The following is a 17,070-nucleotide window of genomic DNA, read 5'->3' as shown; positions in this document are numbered from 1 at the left end:
GTTTCTCCGTCTATAAATCCCACATTTAATTCGGACAAAGACCAACGTTTGAGCAGCTGAATCCAGGGTGAGATTTGGTGCTTGTTAAAACTATAAATCAATTATAAACATGGTATAAGATTTAGGTTTTCTGTAAGGTACATGGAGAGATTAAAATGACCCCTCCATTTCAGAATCTGGGAATAAGCCAGAACATGTAATGGCACTAAGTATTCAAATGTTAGTTACAGCTATTTGGGAGTGTTGCTTTGGCAGAGGGTCTTTAAGAAGTGGCAGATGTTATAGATATTTATAAAATGCAACAAAGAAGATATTGTGTTTGTAAAACAACGAAAAATATCATCTCATTCATGCTGAGAAAATGAATCGAAGGAACTGGACTATTCAAAAATATTCTGTACGTTAGATTGAAACTTTGATAGCACATTTGTCTATGTGAAATAAATATTTGTTATGGGTATGTATATGTTTAATAATGCTGTGTGTTTCCTGCAGCGAGCTGGATTACCACGATGCCGCCTCAGTGAACGCTCGCTGCCAGGGCATCTGTGACCAGTGGGACAACCTGGGCACCCTGACCCAGAAGAGAAGGGACGCACTGGAGGTACAGCCCCACACAATGATATATCAACACCCAGATCATTCATAAAATAACAGCTATTCAGTTTAATAGCTGTCCACACCTGTTATCTTGTTAATAACGGTCTCCTTTTGTGTGTGTGTGTGTGTGTGTGTGTAGCGTGTGGAGAAGCTGTGGGAGACCATCGACCAGCTGTACCTGGAGTTCGCCAAGAGGGCTGCGCCTTTCAACAACTGGATGGACGGAGCCATGGAGGACCTGCAGGACATGTTCATCGTCCACAGCATCGAGGAGATCCAGGTACGATACATCCTTAACATGTTGATTAAACCATGACAGGTAGCTGAGGGCTGACTGTTGTCCTACAGGACGTTCAAATATATAACAGATTGAAGTCAGTCAATAACCTTTAGAGTTTGAAATGTGTGATATGTATTTTGAGGTAAAAGCAACACATGCTGTCCTCTGTAACTAAAGTACATTTTTATATATATATAACAGTGTATCCCATATTTGTAATTAACTTCAATTCAAATGTCTGTAATTGGGAAAATAAATTAGGCTTACTATTTCCTTTAGGCAGATACTGCACACTGATAAATGAATGTTTCCCTGTTATAATGGGTAAGTAAAACCCTGACTGTGACCCCCCCCCCCCCCCCCAGAGTCTGATCACCGCTCACGACCAGTTCAAAGCCACTCTGCCCGAGGCCGACAAGGAGCGCATGGCCACCATGGGGATCCACAACGAGATCCTGAAGATCGCCCAGACCTACGGCATCAAGCTGTCCGGAATCAACCCCTACACCAACCTCTCCCCCCAGGACATCAGCTCCAAGTGGGACGCTGTGAGTCACATCAAACACACCCAAGAGTCTTCGTAGGAAATCTAACATTAACTTTATTATGAATCAGTTAAAGTTGATGTTATGTCAACCTAGCCTAGATGGCACTGTGCATTTGGTCATCTGGCTCAGAAGTACAGTAGGTCAGAAATAGTACATTTAAAATACAGTGAAGCTTTAAGCCTGCAGTATTCAGTGCCAATCAACAACCTAACTAGTTGATTCATTGTGTATCAAGCTGATACTGGTACTCAGCTTCCACTGACTTAGTTTTAGCTAAAAAGTCAAAGAAAAGCTAATCTTTTAGTTCCACAGGGTTACAGTGGTTGCATGTTTTTAGCACTAAAAACTCAATATATTGGTCTAATCTCTTTTGCTGTTAAAAGAAGCGTTTGTGACGTTGGTGCGTTTGATTTCTCCGCCTGCAGGTGAAGCACCTGGTTCCCCTCAGAGACCAAATGCTCCAGGAGGAGGTGGCCAGGCAGCAGGCCAACGAGAGGCTGAGGCGCCAGTTCGCCGCCCAGGCCAACATCATCGGGCCCTGGATCCAAACCAAGATGGAGGTACAGTGACACTACACTTTAACTTGAGAATATACAACAGAGGCAGATTATTTTAAATGTTTTTATTATAGGGCATTGACAACTGTGGACATTTTCTAATAAAATGTTGACCATGGTAGAAAAGTAGTAATATATATATATATAAGTTTGAAAAGGCAATACAGACAAATGTAAACAGTGTTTGGAGTTGCATAAAAAATAGATCCACCCAGATACACCTGCAGAACATAAATACATTTTAACCCCCCCCCCCCCCCCCTGCAGGAGATCAGCCACGTGTCTGTGGACATCGCAGGCTCCCTGGAGGAACAGATGAACAGCCTGAAGCAGTACGAGGGGAACATCATCAACTACAAATCCAACATCGACAAGCTGGAGGGAGACCACCAGCTGAGCCAGGAGTCCCTCATCTTCGACAACAAGCACACCAACTACACCATGGAGGTACACTGCTGCCATGACGACCAGCGACATCACACCCTCCACCTGTTTTACCCCTTTATTAAAGTCCTGTTCTCTCTCCTCCTGCTCAGCATGTGCGTGTGGGCTGGGAACAGCTGCTCACCACCATCGCCAGAACCATCAACGAGGTGGAGAACCAGATCCTGACTCGCGACGCCAAGGGCATCAGCCAGGAGCAGCTCAACGAGTTCAGGGCCTCCTTCAACCACTTCGACAGGGTGACGCTTCATTAACACAGTCATACTAACAATGTGTGAGCTATTATCTAAACTAACACTTTGTGTCTCTTGCAGAAGAGAAACGGCATGATGGATCCAGACGACTTCCGTGCCTGCCTCATCTCCATGGGTTACGATCTGGTGAGTACAGCATGTCTCAGACCTTTGACCTGAGATCACTAATAGTGATATGAGTTATGAACTGGTGCACTCCTGCTCTCTGACAGGGTGAGGTGGAGTTTGCTCGCATCATGACTCTGGTGGACCCCAACAACACGGGCGTGGTGACCTTCCAGGCCTTCATCGACTTCATGACCCGCGAGACCGCTGAGACCGACACCGCAGAACAGGTCATGGCCTCCTTCAAGATCCTGGCCTCAGACAAGGTAAGCACACACAGCAGATTGTTAGCTTAGCCACAACATGCTTCAATATAGTCTAGTTGAATACCCAAATGTTTTGTTAGAAATGTATAGAAGGGTCCCGAGCAATTACAAACTGCCGGATGCTAACTTGCACAAGTTGCTTTCATTAGCCTATGTGGACAACAGTAAACCCAACATGCAAGTTAGCATCCGGCAGTTTCTATGTGCTGAGGACCCGTACATTTCTAACAAAACGTTAGGGTACTCAACACTGGCATCTCGACTATATGTGGCTACACTTAAAATATATAATAGACCCTGTCTGTGCATCATAATAACCCCCTCTCTCCCCCCACAGAACTACATCACGGTGGACGAGCTGCGCAGGGAGCTGCCCCCAGATCAGGCCGAGTACTGCATCAGCCGCATGACCAGGTACATCGGGGGGGACGGCGCCACCGGAGCCCTGGACTACATCTCCTTCTCCAGCGCCCTCTACGGGGAGAGCGACTTATAAACACCCCCTCCTCCTCCTCCTCCTCCTCACCCCTCACCCCTTCTTCCCAGCTATCTCTCCTGTGTGGAGAGAGCCATTTAAACCCCCTACCACTGTCCCTCCTCTTTCAAATCTTAACTTTCTTCCCCTTCCCCCCCCCCACACCCAAAAACACTGCCCCGAGAGGGGGAGAGTGGAAGGCTTTGCTCAGATCTTAGAAGCTGTTTGGACTGGCCAGCTCCACCCTGTCAGAGTGCGGGTATTGCACTGATGATGTAAGAAGCGTACATATGACCATACCTGCCTTTAGGAGACGTAACAGACGGTATGAGGAGGGAGTCAGTCAGGATTAAAGAGCTGTTACTTTGAGCAAAGCCTCCTGCTCTCCCCGCTCTCTCTCAGATGACATATTTTTTGTAGAAGGGTAATTAAAGAAGAAATCGTGATTCAAAAAAAAAAAAGCTGGTTGGTTGTGTATTGTGCATGCAATGTTGACGTTTAGAACGCTGTCTGTGTGAAACTCACCTTCATCACAAACGGTTTCCTCAGGAGCCTGAAACAGAGAGTTACAAAGTCTCATAAAAACACGGAGAGAAAACTGCTGACCTGAGGAGTTAACAGGTCAGCAGGGAGGGGGTGGGCCCCAGGATTCAGAGAGCAAAGCACTGTGGGTAAATATAGACAGGGAAGGGGACTGACTTAAGAATGAAGACAGATTGATCCCACAAACGGAGGCGGACGGAGAGGTGTGGGAAGTGAAGGACATGAGAAGGAGAATCTAAAGTGTATGTGGAGCCAATAGGGTTTGTTTCCATTGAGAGGCTGCTCTGTATGTATGACGGAGATCATTTCACCTGTGCTCCATTCTCCTCCCTAACCCATCCATATAAACTCACCGACACACATTTAAATTAAAACTACTCAACTTGGAATAAAAAAGAACAATTATATTACTAAAGTGCAGTTGTGTTGTTTTTTCACATTAACTAATATATAGGAATAATGATCTGCTAAAGGAACTAAGTTAAAGATAATACATCTGTCCTACTTTAGTACGTAGTCACATGTCGGGGTCCCAGCAGAGGTGGGGGGGGAAGTCCAGGCCTCTCTCCTTGGTGAAGCGAATCCAGCGCTCCTCGTCCCCACAGTGCGTCAGATACCTGCAGCCCATCGTCTGCTCAAAGGCACGCAGGTCACACCACAGCTGGAAGTCCTGGACACACAATATTAGACCAATCAGTTGCAGCACAATCACAGGTCAAATGTGATATAGTTAAATGACATTCAATCTAAAAAGCAGTCATACACTAGTCTAACAGAAGGATGGGTATTCATGAACACTATAGCAAGGTGATGATTATTTCTACAGAACAATGAGCTGATGGAGCAGCTTCCTCACAAAACTATAATCTCCTTATAATCCTGCTCATATCAGACTATAAATATAGGTTACCTGCAGCCAGGGGTGTCCCAGAGCTTTGCCCACACTGAACCTGCGTCTGACCGACACCTGCAGCAGGTTGTTGATCAGACTCACCGCTGGAGAGAGAGGGAGAGAATGACAGACAGAGACAGAGAGAGAATGACAGAGAGAGACAGAGAATGACAGACAGAGAGACAGAGAATGACAGAGATGATTTAATCAGTGGATTCAAACCTGACCACTGCTGCCACCCAGTGGACAACAGGAGCATTACACGTGATCTAGTGTGCATAACATTAGCTCTTTTGTTTCCAATGATAAAGACATTGAGAGGGAAAACAAAAGCATACAGCTCAATATGTACGTCTTGCATTCAAGGACCCAGACATTTAAATTGCATTAATGAGCTATCAGTCAGAAAAAACAAACCTTGGGGAAATAATATCAATTGACTTCCTGCATTAAAGACATTGGTTAACCGACTATAAGTCTAATATCCCTGTCCTTAAAGAACAAATATTCATAATACAAAATAAAGTCGACCCACCCTCCAGTGAGATGGAGGTCCAGGGTTGCCGTGGATACATGAAGGCTGCGTTGGTGATCTGCTGGCGGATGTCCTCGTCCTCGTTGAAGGGGAAGGTGCCGCTCAGGCTCACGTACATGATGACGCCCACAGACCACATGTCCAGAGAGCGGTTGTACCCGCTGCTGCTGATCACCTCCGGGGCGAGGTAGGCCGGCGTTCCCACCACCGAGCGGCGGAACGACTTCTCTCCGATGATCCGGGCGAAGCCGAAGTCACACAGCTTCACCTGAAACACACACAGAGAGAGAGAGAGAGGATGAGACGAGATGGAGAGACGAGGCAGTCTGAAACACTGAAGAAAGCAGTCAGGAAGTGGCACCTGAGGGAAGGGGTCTGCAGAGGCCAGCAGCACGTTCTCTGGCTTCAGGTCGCAGTGAGCGATGTGTTTGAGGTGCAGATACCGCAGAGCCTCCAGGATCTGAAAAACACACACATTTATTTAGTCCCCAAAAATCGACAGTCTTTCACATATCTAAAACATTTTTTAACCCCATCGGGTCCTTTTCTTTATGTTGGGAACAGCTGTCTTTCAAAATACCATACATTAATATGATTCTAAAAACACCTCCTTGTATAGATGGGTGATGGTTGTTACCTGGGTGACGAGGAAGCGGGTGTTGCGTTCAGGGAGCCGGCCTCTCTCACTGGACAGGATCATCTCCAGCATGTCTCCATGGAGCTTCTCCATGACCACAAACACGTACTCCACCGTCTCGAACATCCCCTCCAGCAGGACCACGCCCAGGTGGGACAGATTCTGGACACACACACACACACACTTAGATGATACTGTAGATGATGTGATGATGACCTCAGAGTGCAGCAGCCTCAGTACCTGCAGGATGGCCACCTCGTTCCTCAGCTGCGTCTCCTGTTTGGTGGGGAAACGCGTCTTGTCGATGACTTTGATGGCGACCGACCGACCCGACTTCCTGTGAGTGCCTGAGGAGGGAGAAATAAGTCATTGATATCACTTTTTATCTTTTTTTACATCGGGTTTAAAATAAGTCTTCCATGGAAATCATTCTAGAAAACAATAACTATTCATTTTTTCTCTAATTAGTCAATATTACATAGATTTTAGCAGAAAAAAAAGGGGGGGTTTTAGTTTTTTTAGATAGCAATACTTTAAAGCCTGTGATCATTCAATCACCTTTGTAAACGACTCCAAACTGTCCCGAGCCCAGAACCTCGTCTGTGGAGATCTGATACACCGAGCTGATGTCCTGAACACACACACACACACACACACGTTACCACCGCACTACACACTACGGTATGAACCATGAATTCACTGTGATTCATTATGAATAATAACAATTCTGAAGTATACAAGTTGTTCCTTACCATGCTGTCTCTTCGGGAATCATTATCTGTAATCACAGAAAAAATATATTTAAGAAGTTATTCCTTTGATTCATGTTTGTTGTAAAGTTGTCTGGCTCATTAGAAATCATATTATTAATAAACCAGTTAAGCCCTGAGCCTGTTTTCCAGGTCTCGGGCTCGAAAATGACATTCCCAGAACAATTGACTACATCTTCCCTTCTAAAAGGGGTAAATTAATAATCTTTTTTCTCAAAGCAATGATAAACCTACATTTTAAAGTAAATTCAGATTGAACATATTAAAAACTTTAAATTATAGTGTCCGTCCAAAAAACAAACATTACTTCTAGTGAAAGCCACCCTTGAATGATGGGATAGACTAAAAGCTTTAGGAATCCAAACTATAACATAAGTCCCCTGTATCAAGATTGATGCAAAACAAGTGACATTTGACCTTAGAGATGTTTAGCAAAAAAAAACCCCACTTCTGGGGTCATTTGGGTGGATTTTCCATATCTCTGGCCCCCCTCGGTCGATTTTGATGATTGACATCTCTTTTTAACCGTCAGAGCCAATAGAATCGAGGGGAGGTTCCTAAAATCCATCTAAACATTACCCATTGGTGAATGAGTGCTGCGCAGCCAGAATGCCCCGGAACCGGAAGCTGTCATACACTCTGGTAGCTATCGTAGCAGCTAATATGAAATCTCCGTTATTGACATAAAAATGGAATGATGGATTATCAGTAATCATTTCAGACACATTGGATGAACCTTCAGCAGCGTTTTTCCCCCGCCCGCGGGGCCGTGGGGTTTAACTGGTTTTAACCATATTTTAGTTTTAAAAACCCCGATATTGTTCACTATTCACATTAACTTAAGAAATACAATCTGAATTTCAATTCATTGGTTTTGAGTTTATGTTTCAACACACAGATTGAGTGATATTAATAAAGGAAAAACAGCTCATCATCTTTGTAACACAAACTCTAAAGGCTGTATGTTCTTGTTACATCCCATAATGACCCTCTCTCACCCTGCTCCTCACCCCCCCCCACGCTGCTCTGCACCGGCATCAGGGCCTGGCGGATGGCGCTCTCCCAGACGGACGCTTCGTCTCCGGCCGCCACGCAGAACACCAGCGCCGCCGTCTCCACCTCCAGGGTGTGCCCGCTGTTGCCTGGCGACAGGGCGAGGTGGGCGGGGCCTCGGACCTGCAGCACCTCCGAGAGACTGATCTCCTGCAGGAGGAACACATCGGGTTATTATCTACATCCTTATGATCTCCTCTGGGCTCTGGAAACCTTCATTGATATCATTAAATATTGGATAAGACTTTGATTGATGTAATGACTGAATAATGGAAGGAGGTCCCTAAATAAATTACAAAACGGAAAGACTCCAAAAGTGTTTGACAGATACTGATAAATCACTAACCCAATAAACTAAGTCATTATTGTTCAAAGGGTTAGGGATCTATTTGAATTCATTGTTTTTGTATTGATTTCTTTCACAAGCTACGAGTGTGATTAAAGGCTGATCACACTGAATACATCCCTGCTCAGTTCTGTACCTTGTAGAACTTGGTGCTGCTCTCGTTCTGATACAGAGTGATGCTCTTCCAGTCCACGATCCAGTAGTGGCGCTTCCTCTGAGAGACACACAGTATGTGGAGGGTTAATGGCTTTGATCACGGTGACACATTACAGCAGTCTCTCCGACCTTCTGTCAGAGTGGTCCACTTGTTTCATTTAGAGCTAACATTTATGTATGACTGTAAAATAAGTTAACAGACATTTGGACTGGCATCAAATAGTGTTAGGGACACCTTCAGCAGTTAAACCTGATTTCTAAGTGATGTTGACAAACACATATTTGTCATACTTTCCAAATGTGCACGGAAAATGCGAAAATAATAATTGTTAAAATGTATCTGCCACTTTGAGTTGTATTGTGTATAACTGTTGTAGTGCCTTGACCCAACCACACACATCCCTAGTTCACATATCCACAGCAGGTAAAGTGTGTGTGTCTCACCAGTGTGTCGGTGTTGGTGTGGTGCAGCAGCCAGCCCTCCCTCAGGACCCCCCCCCGCTCTCCTCTTGCTGTGATGCACCGACTGCACCAGCCTCATCAGAGGGATGTAGCTGCTGAAGCACGGACTGACGGAGGAACACAAGAGAAGGAGATTTAAAAACTAAAATAAAGTCATGCAGACGTGATATTGATGGGACAGGGAGATGAGTGTTGTCATGACGCTGTCTGGTGCCAGCAGGATGACATCAGTGTGACCTCTGACCTCATGGCCTCCCGCGGCTGCTCGTCCTCCTGGCCCTCGGCGGTGGATTCTCCGTCGGCGAACATCTCCTCCTCCGAGGTTTCCACCGTGCTGAGATCTGAGTCATCGTCATCGTCCTCCGGGTCAGTAGGGCAGCTCTGACCCGCCGCTGGGGATTCTGGGAAATTGACATCATGTGCAGAAGATATTAGGGATGCAACGTGTGATCATCTAGAAAAACAGTGCTGTTAAGTCTATAGATTAAAAATCACTTTCTGTTAACACATGTATTCACTCATTCCAGACAAGATTGATACCTTCAAAAGTTGTCTTAAATGCTCAGAGGCACAGTTTGTCACTCACTTGATACTTAGGTGAAATCCAAATGAATACCATTAAGCATTAATAATATCAATTCTTTTCAGCGACCCTGAATCACTAATCATCTCTACATGGAAGAACGTGATGTTTCTGGGATTTGAAATGAGTTCTGAATCCGTTAACTCCTCCTGAGCGGGGGGGGGGGGGGGAGGGATTTACAAATAAGAGTGATCTAACAGAAGCATAGTATGTTGAAGAATATTACTATGAAATTGAATATAATAATATGTGGAGAAGAGCCATAGACTATGTCAGACTATGTATGTTATGCCGTGTTATGCATAACCACTGCACCTCGCGAGAGCGCGCCACAGCGTAAAGTATAAACTCCCAGACATTTCAATGATTCGTACGGCAAAGTTAGGTCTGGAAACTATCATTTCCTTTTTGGCGGGCATCCATGACACGGCATAACACCGGAGCCCTGCTGCGGGGAAACTTTGGCGCTGTTCTGAGTTTGTTCTAATCTGTCAAAATCACGGATTGCTTTGAGATTTTTCCGTCATTGTTAAAAAAATTCCGTCATAGGCGGAAAATATTCGGTTACCGCGACCTCTAGTAGGCCTATAGTATGTTGACATTTAAAAATAAATGTTATATTATAGCGTGAATGAAAGTCATAGAAAAGCATTTCAAATAAGTATGCAAAAAATACGATAAAAAGAAATGATATAGTGCTTGGAAAAAAGTCATAGTATAGTATGTTAAACACTTCTCCCGCTCACCCTCCCCGTTGGCGGCCCTCCTCTCTCCGGGACAGTCTCTGGGGACGAGCAGCTCGCAGCGCCGATGGCAGTTAAACCTGCAGTCTGAGGAGGAAACAACAACATGTATTATTGTTTAAAGTTTCATTTTGGGACACACCCAAACTCAAATCAAACTAATGGCTACACAAGAGTGTTTCTGAACCTGTAATCCACAAATAGCTCATTAAAGCCCGGATGCTGAGGAACAGAGCATCTCAACATTATGTTTTAATATATTACATGACCCATCCCTGAAAGTACAGGCTTTAAAACATGTGTTGAATAGCTGAAGTCCAAAAGATAAGGAAGTGGAAGTAAAGCTCATGTAGGCTTCTTAAGTTAGCTCTATCCACTGAAGAAGACCATGGGTCTGAAACACTCAGGAAAAAGCTTGAGTGCCTTGACTTGTTGTTAAATATCCTTCTCATGTTGTGGAAGCTGTTGTTTACCCGAGGAATCCCTTCTTTATGTTTTTGTTGCTGAAAGAAGTGTGGTAATGCAACAAATGTTAGCATTGTATCCCAGATGGTATACACCAATGTGGTATCTCTGAGGCCAATACGGACATTTTAAAGTGTAAATAACCAAAAAGTGATCTAAACTATATCCTATTCATTATTGTAGAGTTGTAGTTCCTCTTGTCTTTAGTACTCCAGTTGTAACTGTATCCCAGTTTGCCTTATCACCATGTCTTTAGACCGTGCAGTTAGCAGCCCCATCCCACTGACCTGAGCACTGCAGGCCCTGCCTGAAGAGCCCCCTGAGCAGCCGGTGGCAGTGCTGGCACACGGTGGGTTTGGTGTAGCTGTGGATGTGGAAGGTGTGAGGAACCTGAGCCGGGCTGGAGTCCCCGTACCCGACCACCAGCCACACCGGGGCCTCGGCCCAGGACGGGGGTCTGGAGGAGGGCTTCGTCATGCTGATCTGGAGAGGCAGAGATTCAAAGGCTTTATTGTCGTACGCAAAATATATACATCATTGTGTCTATCTGCCCAACAGTGCAGCATACATATACTTAGGATACTTTAGTACAAAAGACCCAATAGGTGCAAGTAAAAATGCAGGAGTAAGTCAACTATGTGAATGTAAAATAGAATAAGATACAACAGAATGTAAAATGAAGTACTGTGCAGTGATTCTAAACAGATCTATGTGCTTTAAACAAACCCAAATAACTTTACAGTTTGACGTTATGTCCCGTGGATAATCTAATGGCCTGAGAGCGGCAACAATGATCTTTTGTTACTTTAAATAAAGCAGTCAAATGTGTTCAGAGGGTTCCAGTGACTCTGTGTAGGAGAGAATGTTCCTCACCTCCTCCAGACTGCCTCCGGCCTGGTTGGACAGGGAGTGTGAGCGGGGCCGTCGGGGGGGAAACAGGGAGAGGCTGGTGCTGACCTGACGACGAGCCCGACTGCAGTCATTGGGCAGGAGGAAGGCACAGCGCTTATGGAAGTCTAACCCACAACCTGCACACAGGGAGGGGGAGGGGCAGGGGGGGATAGGGGAGTTATACTTCATACTGAGGATTTGACATCGGATGCTGGAAGACACATTTTTGCACCACATTTTCTCACGCTGTAAAAAGGTAACAGTTTTTGGACATGACTCCGCAGGGGGTGTGGCTTACCGTCACATTTGAGTCCCTGTCGGACGAGGCCCCACAGCATCTCCCCACAGTGGTGGCAGAAGGTGGGGGTCCGGTACGAGTGGACCACCAGGGAGTGGGGGCGGATCCTCATCTCAGTCACTGTCGCTGATCCTGAGTCAGATTTAAATAAAGAGAGATAGTAAAGTGCGATTACGCCACTGATTTATGGCAGAGTGCTACTCAGAAATATCCCCTGGAATTAAAAATACTTGGACAGAAGTTTTTTAATCATGGATTGCTTCCATTTCTCTTAAATTACAAATTGATAGCTAGAAATAAAGTGCAGATTACGTAACTTTACATTATCTTACAAAACATCTCCGAATCAGAAACAAATATTTTGGGACCATTAAGAAGCTAAGGATAGATTTATTTTGTTTTTAGGGTGTCCAGTTTGTGTTTTTAGCTTATAAATGTTTTTGTAAAACACATACATTCTCTTAGATTCAGGATGTGTTTGTAAGATATACTGTCAATCATTTCTGTCTGGTAGTTTGGAGCTTTTTGACAGTTTTTGTGATTGTACTTTTTGAAACGCTTGTGATTAAAATGACTTGAAAACAGCTGATAACTAACTGAATGATAATTGTAATACAGAAAAGTATCCTGATAAGTTTTTCTCCTGGCTCTGAGCTGTTGCCCACCTGCGACGATGACCTCGATGAGGTCTCCGTCCCGCAGCTCGTCTTCGACAGTGAGGCGCTGCAGCAGCTGCTCTGAAGAGGAGTCATGTCTGAAGAGCAGCACCTTCTCCCCGAGGCCGACCACACTGCACTCTGGAGCCTGAACACACACACACACACACACACACACACACACACACACACACACACACACACACACACACACACACACACACACACACACACACACACACACACACACACACACACACACACACACACACACACACACACACACACACACACACACACACACACACACACACACACACACACACACACACACACACACACACACACACACACACACACACACACACACACACACACACACACACACACACACACACACACACACACACACACACACACACACACACACACACACAATCCAAGAAACACATTAACTTAATTATTTGTAAATCCACCACTTATGATCTTAAGACTGTAAGAAATACTTTACGATTACAAACCATGATGGAATAAAAAGTAGATTAGAGAAAAAACGAAATACAATTTGAAAGTGATTCGACTTAGTTTAATCTACTTTTAGTTGAATTCTACCTGGACATAATAAAGCCGTGGATACATAAGATGCAAAGTACACTATAGCTCAATATTGACCAAAAAGCTGCGTTTATTTCTGGCACGATAACAAAAAAACGTTTTAACAGTAGTTTTGAGTCTCTTTCTCCTGTGATCCTTTGGGAAATGTTTAACTTGAACTGAAGGATTCTGAAACATCAAGAACGTAAACAAATATACAATGTGTTAAAAGCTATACAGCATATATTTAGAATATATGTACTGTATGGAGAGCCCTCCTCCTCCTCCTTATGTGGATTAATCATCCCTGTGGACGATGGTTTTCATAAGCATGTACTTTATATGTTTCTTCTAAATACTTGTTATATTTAGCATCTATTGCAATGTTTATACTACAGTACATTTTCTTTGTTAAAACACGAAGAGCATCATAGGTTTTTTCCTTCCCTTTGTTTTGTGTCGATGCAGCCGTTTTATGTCGGTTAGTGTGCAGTGAAACACATTCTTCAGACGGGCTGACCTGCTGCCTGGAAACTGAAGAAAAGCCTCAAGTCAAAAGAAGTGTGTGTGTGTGTGTGTGTGTGTGTGTGTGTGTGTGTGTGTGTGTGTGTGTGTGTGTGTGTGTGTGTGTGTGTGTGTGTGTGTGTGTGTGTGTGTGTGTGTGTGTGTGTGTGTGTGTGTGTGTGTGTGTGTACAGCGGGGGGGAGGCCGTGGTTGGAAAGTTTGCTGTGCTCTTGTCGACCACAAAGTCCCTGAGAGTGAGGCAGTGAGAAGACCAAAGGACAACACCTGCATCATTTAACCCCAACTCACTAACTGTTAACCCCCAAGCCTGTTTTTCAGGTCTCAGGCTCGAAAATGACATTCCCAGAACAAATTACCATATCTTCCCTTCTAAAAGGGTTAAATTAATAATCTTTATTCTCAAAGTAATGATAAACCTGTGAGTTGGATGTAAAAAAGTCAGAATCAATATAGATGTTTTTTATTTTAATGAAAATTCAGATTGAACATAGTAAAAAACTGTAAATTATAGTGTCCGTCCAAAACTTATTTTTTACTTATAGTGAAAACTACCCTTGGATGATGGGTTAGTAGACTAAAATCTTTAGGAATCCAAAGTACAACATATAATAAGTACCCTGTATCAAGATTGATGCAAAACAAGTGACATTTGACCTTTTTAGAGAGGTTTAGCAAAAAAAACTCCACCTCTGAGGTGATTTGGGTGGAAATGGGCATTTTTGCCGTTTCTCTGGAACCCATTGGTCGATTTTGATGATTGACATCTCTTTTGAACCGTTAGAGCCAATAGAATCGAAGGGGAATCTCCACATACACACCAACGTTACCATTGAGAAGTGGGGGCTATGCGCACGCAGTTTGCCAAAAGCTAAACCTATCTTACGCTCTGAAATCTGAAAACTTAAAACTAGGTTTATTGCTGATGGATTATCAGAAATCATTTCAAAGTGACACAGACACATTTGATTAACCTATGGATTAACCTTCAGCAGCGTTTTTATCATTTTAATGCCATTGAAGACAACTTTTGATCAGACAACAGAGGTAAGACATATTGCCGTGTTTGCTACCTAGCGCCACGTGTTGTTATGTCTGTTTTTGTTTCTAATGTTGCAAGTTCTGATCATGGAGTGATGATATAGATACCTATCGATAGTGTATTCTTACGATGCTAATCGATATGTTGGATGTGCAGTTACGATAAGTAATAAGGGTGTTATACCGTGAGTTCTGTACTAACGGCGTTAGCATTTTTTCGCTCAGGGCTAATTCAGAGGCTCAGCGTTAGCCTTGTGTTTCGTTTTGCTAAACAAAAAAAAATCATCAGTTAGCTGAGTTTCTTCCCGTTACATGGATATGAAACATTCATCGTTTATTAAATCTTAAGAAGCCCTCAGACGTTGCAGATGTTGTGGTTTCGGACCCGCCGAAGGGTCCGTGGGGCTTAAGAGGACTTTAAACCGACTGAGTGCAGATTTCAATGTTAGCATCATAAAGATTATTGGTCCTGTTTTTAGAAATACAGTTTGGTGATATCGAGGGTCTGAATATATTTTTTGTCAAATCAAATCTTGAGTCTGGTTGTGTTACACATGTAGCCGACTTAAAAATATCTAATTTAAGATAAGATAAGATTTCATCCCAAATTGGGATGTTAAATGTAAATAGACCTGCTTTAACCGTCGGTCAAATCTGCGAGTACGTGCATTACACTACAGCTGAAACCCGCACAACATCCTGCTAGCGGAGTGAAATGAGAAGAAACTATACATAGCAGCCATCATGCATGTGGTGACCTTCACTTCCTCAAAACGTCCCCTAAACATGATCAAAGTAAGACTTTCTTTGAAGCAGATTTTCAGTCCAAGATGTGCTACTACTATTATTACTAACAACGCTTTTCAGGACCTTATTTTTCATAGTTTGAAGCTGCTGGAAATCTCCACTACAGCAGATATTGGTTCAGTAGACTATTTCTGATCCACTGCATTGTTACCCTTGATATACTTCAGCACAGTGGTATTACATGAGACCTCCACCTCACCTTGCGCTCGATGATCTCCGCAGCGAGCCTCCTGGCATGGCGGTAGCTCAGGTTTCCAGCCGGGACTCGAACCACCTCTCTGAACAGGCCGAGCTGGAACTGGACCAGAGCCGGGGCCGAGACACTGCTGGGGCTGGAGGGGGGTGCTGCGGACATGGAGGAAGATCCTGAGGACACATGGGATTAGATTAAGGATGACGTACAGATTTGACATGTATAGTTTTTAATAAAAATGGACAAACTCGAAGTTAAACAGAGGAAAAGTAGATATTTGTCTAAAACGTGTCTCAAAAGAAAGCAAATGAGGCATTATGGACTTTTGATTGGGAATAAGCTTTAAAAAATAGAGGATGTAATTTGTATTTCTTTTTTGGCAGATAAACTTTCAGTATGCCAAATTCTTCCTGTTTGTATTAATGGAATCACTATTGTGACTAAGTAAGTGACACATTTCCGGTAGCAAATATATTTGTACCACTAAAATGTGATATTAAATACTTATAAGTGTAGAAAACATGATAGGACACGTCTAAGAATACAGTATGAGCAAGATATCAGGTGACAAAAAGAGTTAATTCTCTTAAAAACAGGCTGCTTGAGTTAATTAAAATGTAAAATTGTGAAAAAAACTGAACATTAGTAACCTTACTTAGTAACCCTGGTTCCGAGCTCCGATCTGTCCCCACCAGGATAGTATCTCAGTGATGAGACAGCTGATCACTCTTTCATTGTGCTGCAGATTCTCGGCACGGTGGGTTTGGTTTCCTATTTGTGGGGCTCGGCTGCGATGACACAGGAAGTTACAGAGCGAGACGCTGCAGCGAAACCCCCCCTCCTCACCTCCTCTGTGAAACTCACACACTTTGAAATGGTCAAATTATTGTAACAGGGTATATGCAGGAATCCTGAAGTCAAATGTAATACCTTTTAAGACCCTTTCCATACATTTTAAGACCTCATCGCGACTTCGAGTTTTAACCGGTTATATTGGCGCAACATTTACTATATACAGTATTGATTGTCCTTCCTCCTTATCTTCCAACCATTTGGACGCAAACTTGTATTTCCCCATAACGATGTTGTTTAACAACCGGCGTAAACGGACCTTCGCGCGCTATCAAGCAGTGAGCGTGCGATGTCCTGTTCAGATGACGTCAAATCCAACGGGATGCCATAAATAAACTACAAAGAATCACACTACAATCCTACGCAATGATTACATTCAGGCACACTTTATACAACCTCTTTGGACAATTTATATACTTATTGAAAACAAGCTACAAAATGTAATACCTTGGAAAATGCCGTAATTTTCGCTAAATTGATTTATCAACTTGTAATACTTTTT

General features: G+C 43.6%; 2 protein-coding genes across 2 annotated transcripts in view; one reads left to right on the top strand and one right to left on the bottom strand.

Moving 5' to 3' along the window:
* The window catches only part of actn3b (actinin alpha 3b), a 32,242-nt gene extending 27,755 nt beyond the window's left edge, over positions 1–4,487 (top strand). The window contains exons 13-21 of the mRNA XM_034150166.1: positions 496–604; positions 740–880; positions 1,246–1,428; positions 1,854–1,988; positions 2,253–2,432; positions 2,522–2,668; positions 2,744–2,809; positions 2,896–3,054; positions 3,392–4,487. Of these exons, the coding sequence (XP_034006057.1) occupies positions 496–604; positions 740–880; positions 1,246–1,428; positions 1,854–1,988; positions 2,253–2,432; positions 2,522–2,668; positions 2,744–2,809; positions 2,896–3,054; positions 3,392–3,550 (1,279 nt within the window). The 3' untranslated portion in view covers positions 3,551–4,487. The remainder of the gene's footprint in view (positions 1–495; positions 605–739; positions 881–1,245; positions 1,429–1,853; positions 1,989–2,252; positions 2,433–2,521; positions 2,669–2,743; positions 2,810–2,895; positions 3,055–3,391) is intronic.
* prkd4 (protein kinase D4) lies at positions 2,904–16,495 on the bottom strand. Its single transcript, XM_034150167.1, is given in 22 exon segments — positions 2,904–3,039; positions 4,055–4,084; positions 4,579–4,742; positions 4,983–5,068; positions 5,500–5,767; positions 5,861–5,959; positions 6,137–6,298; positions 6,377–6,483; positions 6,695–6,767; positions 6,889–6,914; positions 7,905–8,109; positions 8,442–8,519; positions 8,906–8,959; positions 8,961–9,030; positions 9,168–9,324; positions 10,253–10,336; positions 11,002–11,197; positions 11,588–11,742; positions 11,904–12,035; positions 12,569–12,707; positions 15,723–15,889; positions 16,372–16,495. Coding segments are annotated over 19 exon segments (2,400 nt in total). The 5' UTR covers positions 15,879–15,889; positions 16,372–16,495; the 3' UTR covers positions 2,904–3,039; positions 4,055–4,084; positions 4,579–4,589.
* Between the last annotated feature and the right edge of the window lie 575 nt (positions 16,496–17,070).

The sequence above is a fragment of the Trematomus bernacchii genome, unplaced genomic scaffold, assembly GCF_902827165.1.
Source record: "Trematomus bernacchii unplaced genomic scaffold, fTreBer1.1, whole genome shotgun sequence".
Classification (NCBI taxonomy): Eukaryota; Metazoa; Chordata; class Actinopteri; order Perciformes; family Nototheniidae; genus Trematomus; species Trematomus bernacchii.
Note: the sequence above shows the minus strand (reverse complement) of the source record. Positions and strands in the feature narration are given on the sequence as shown.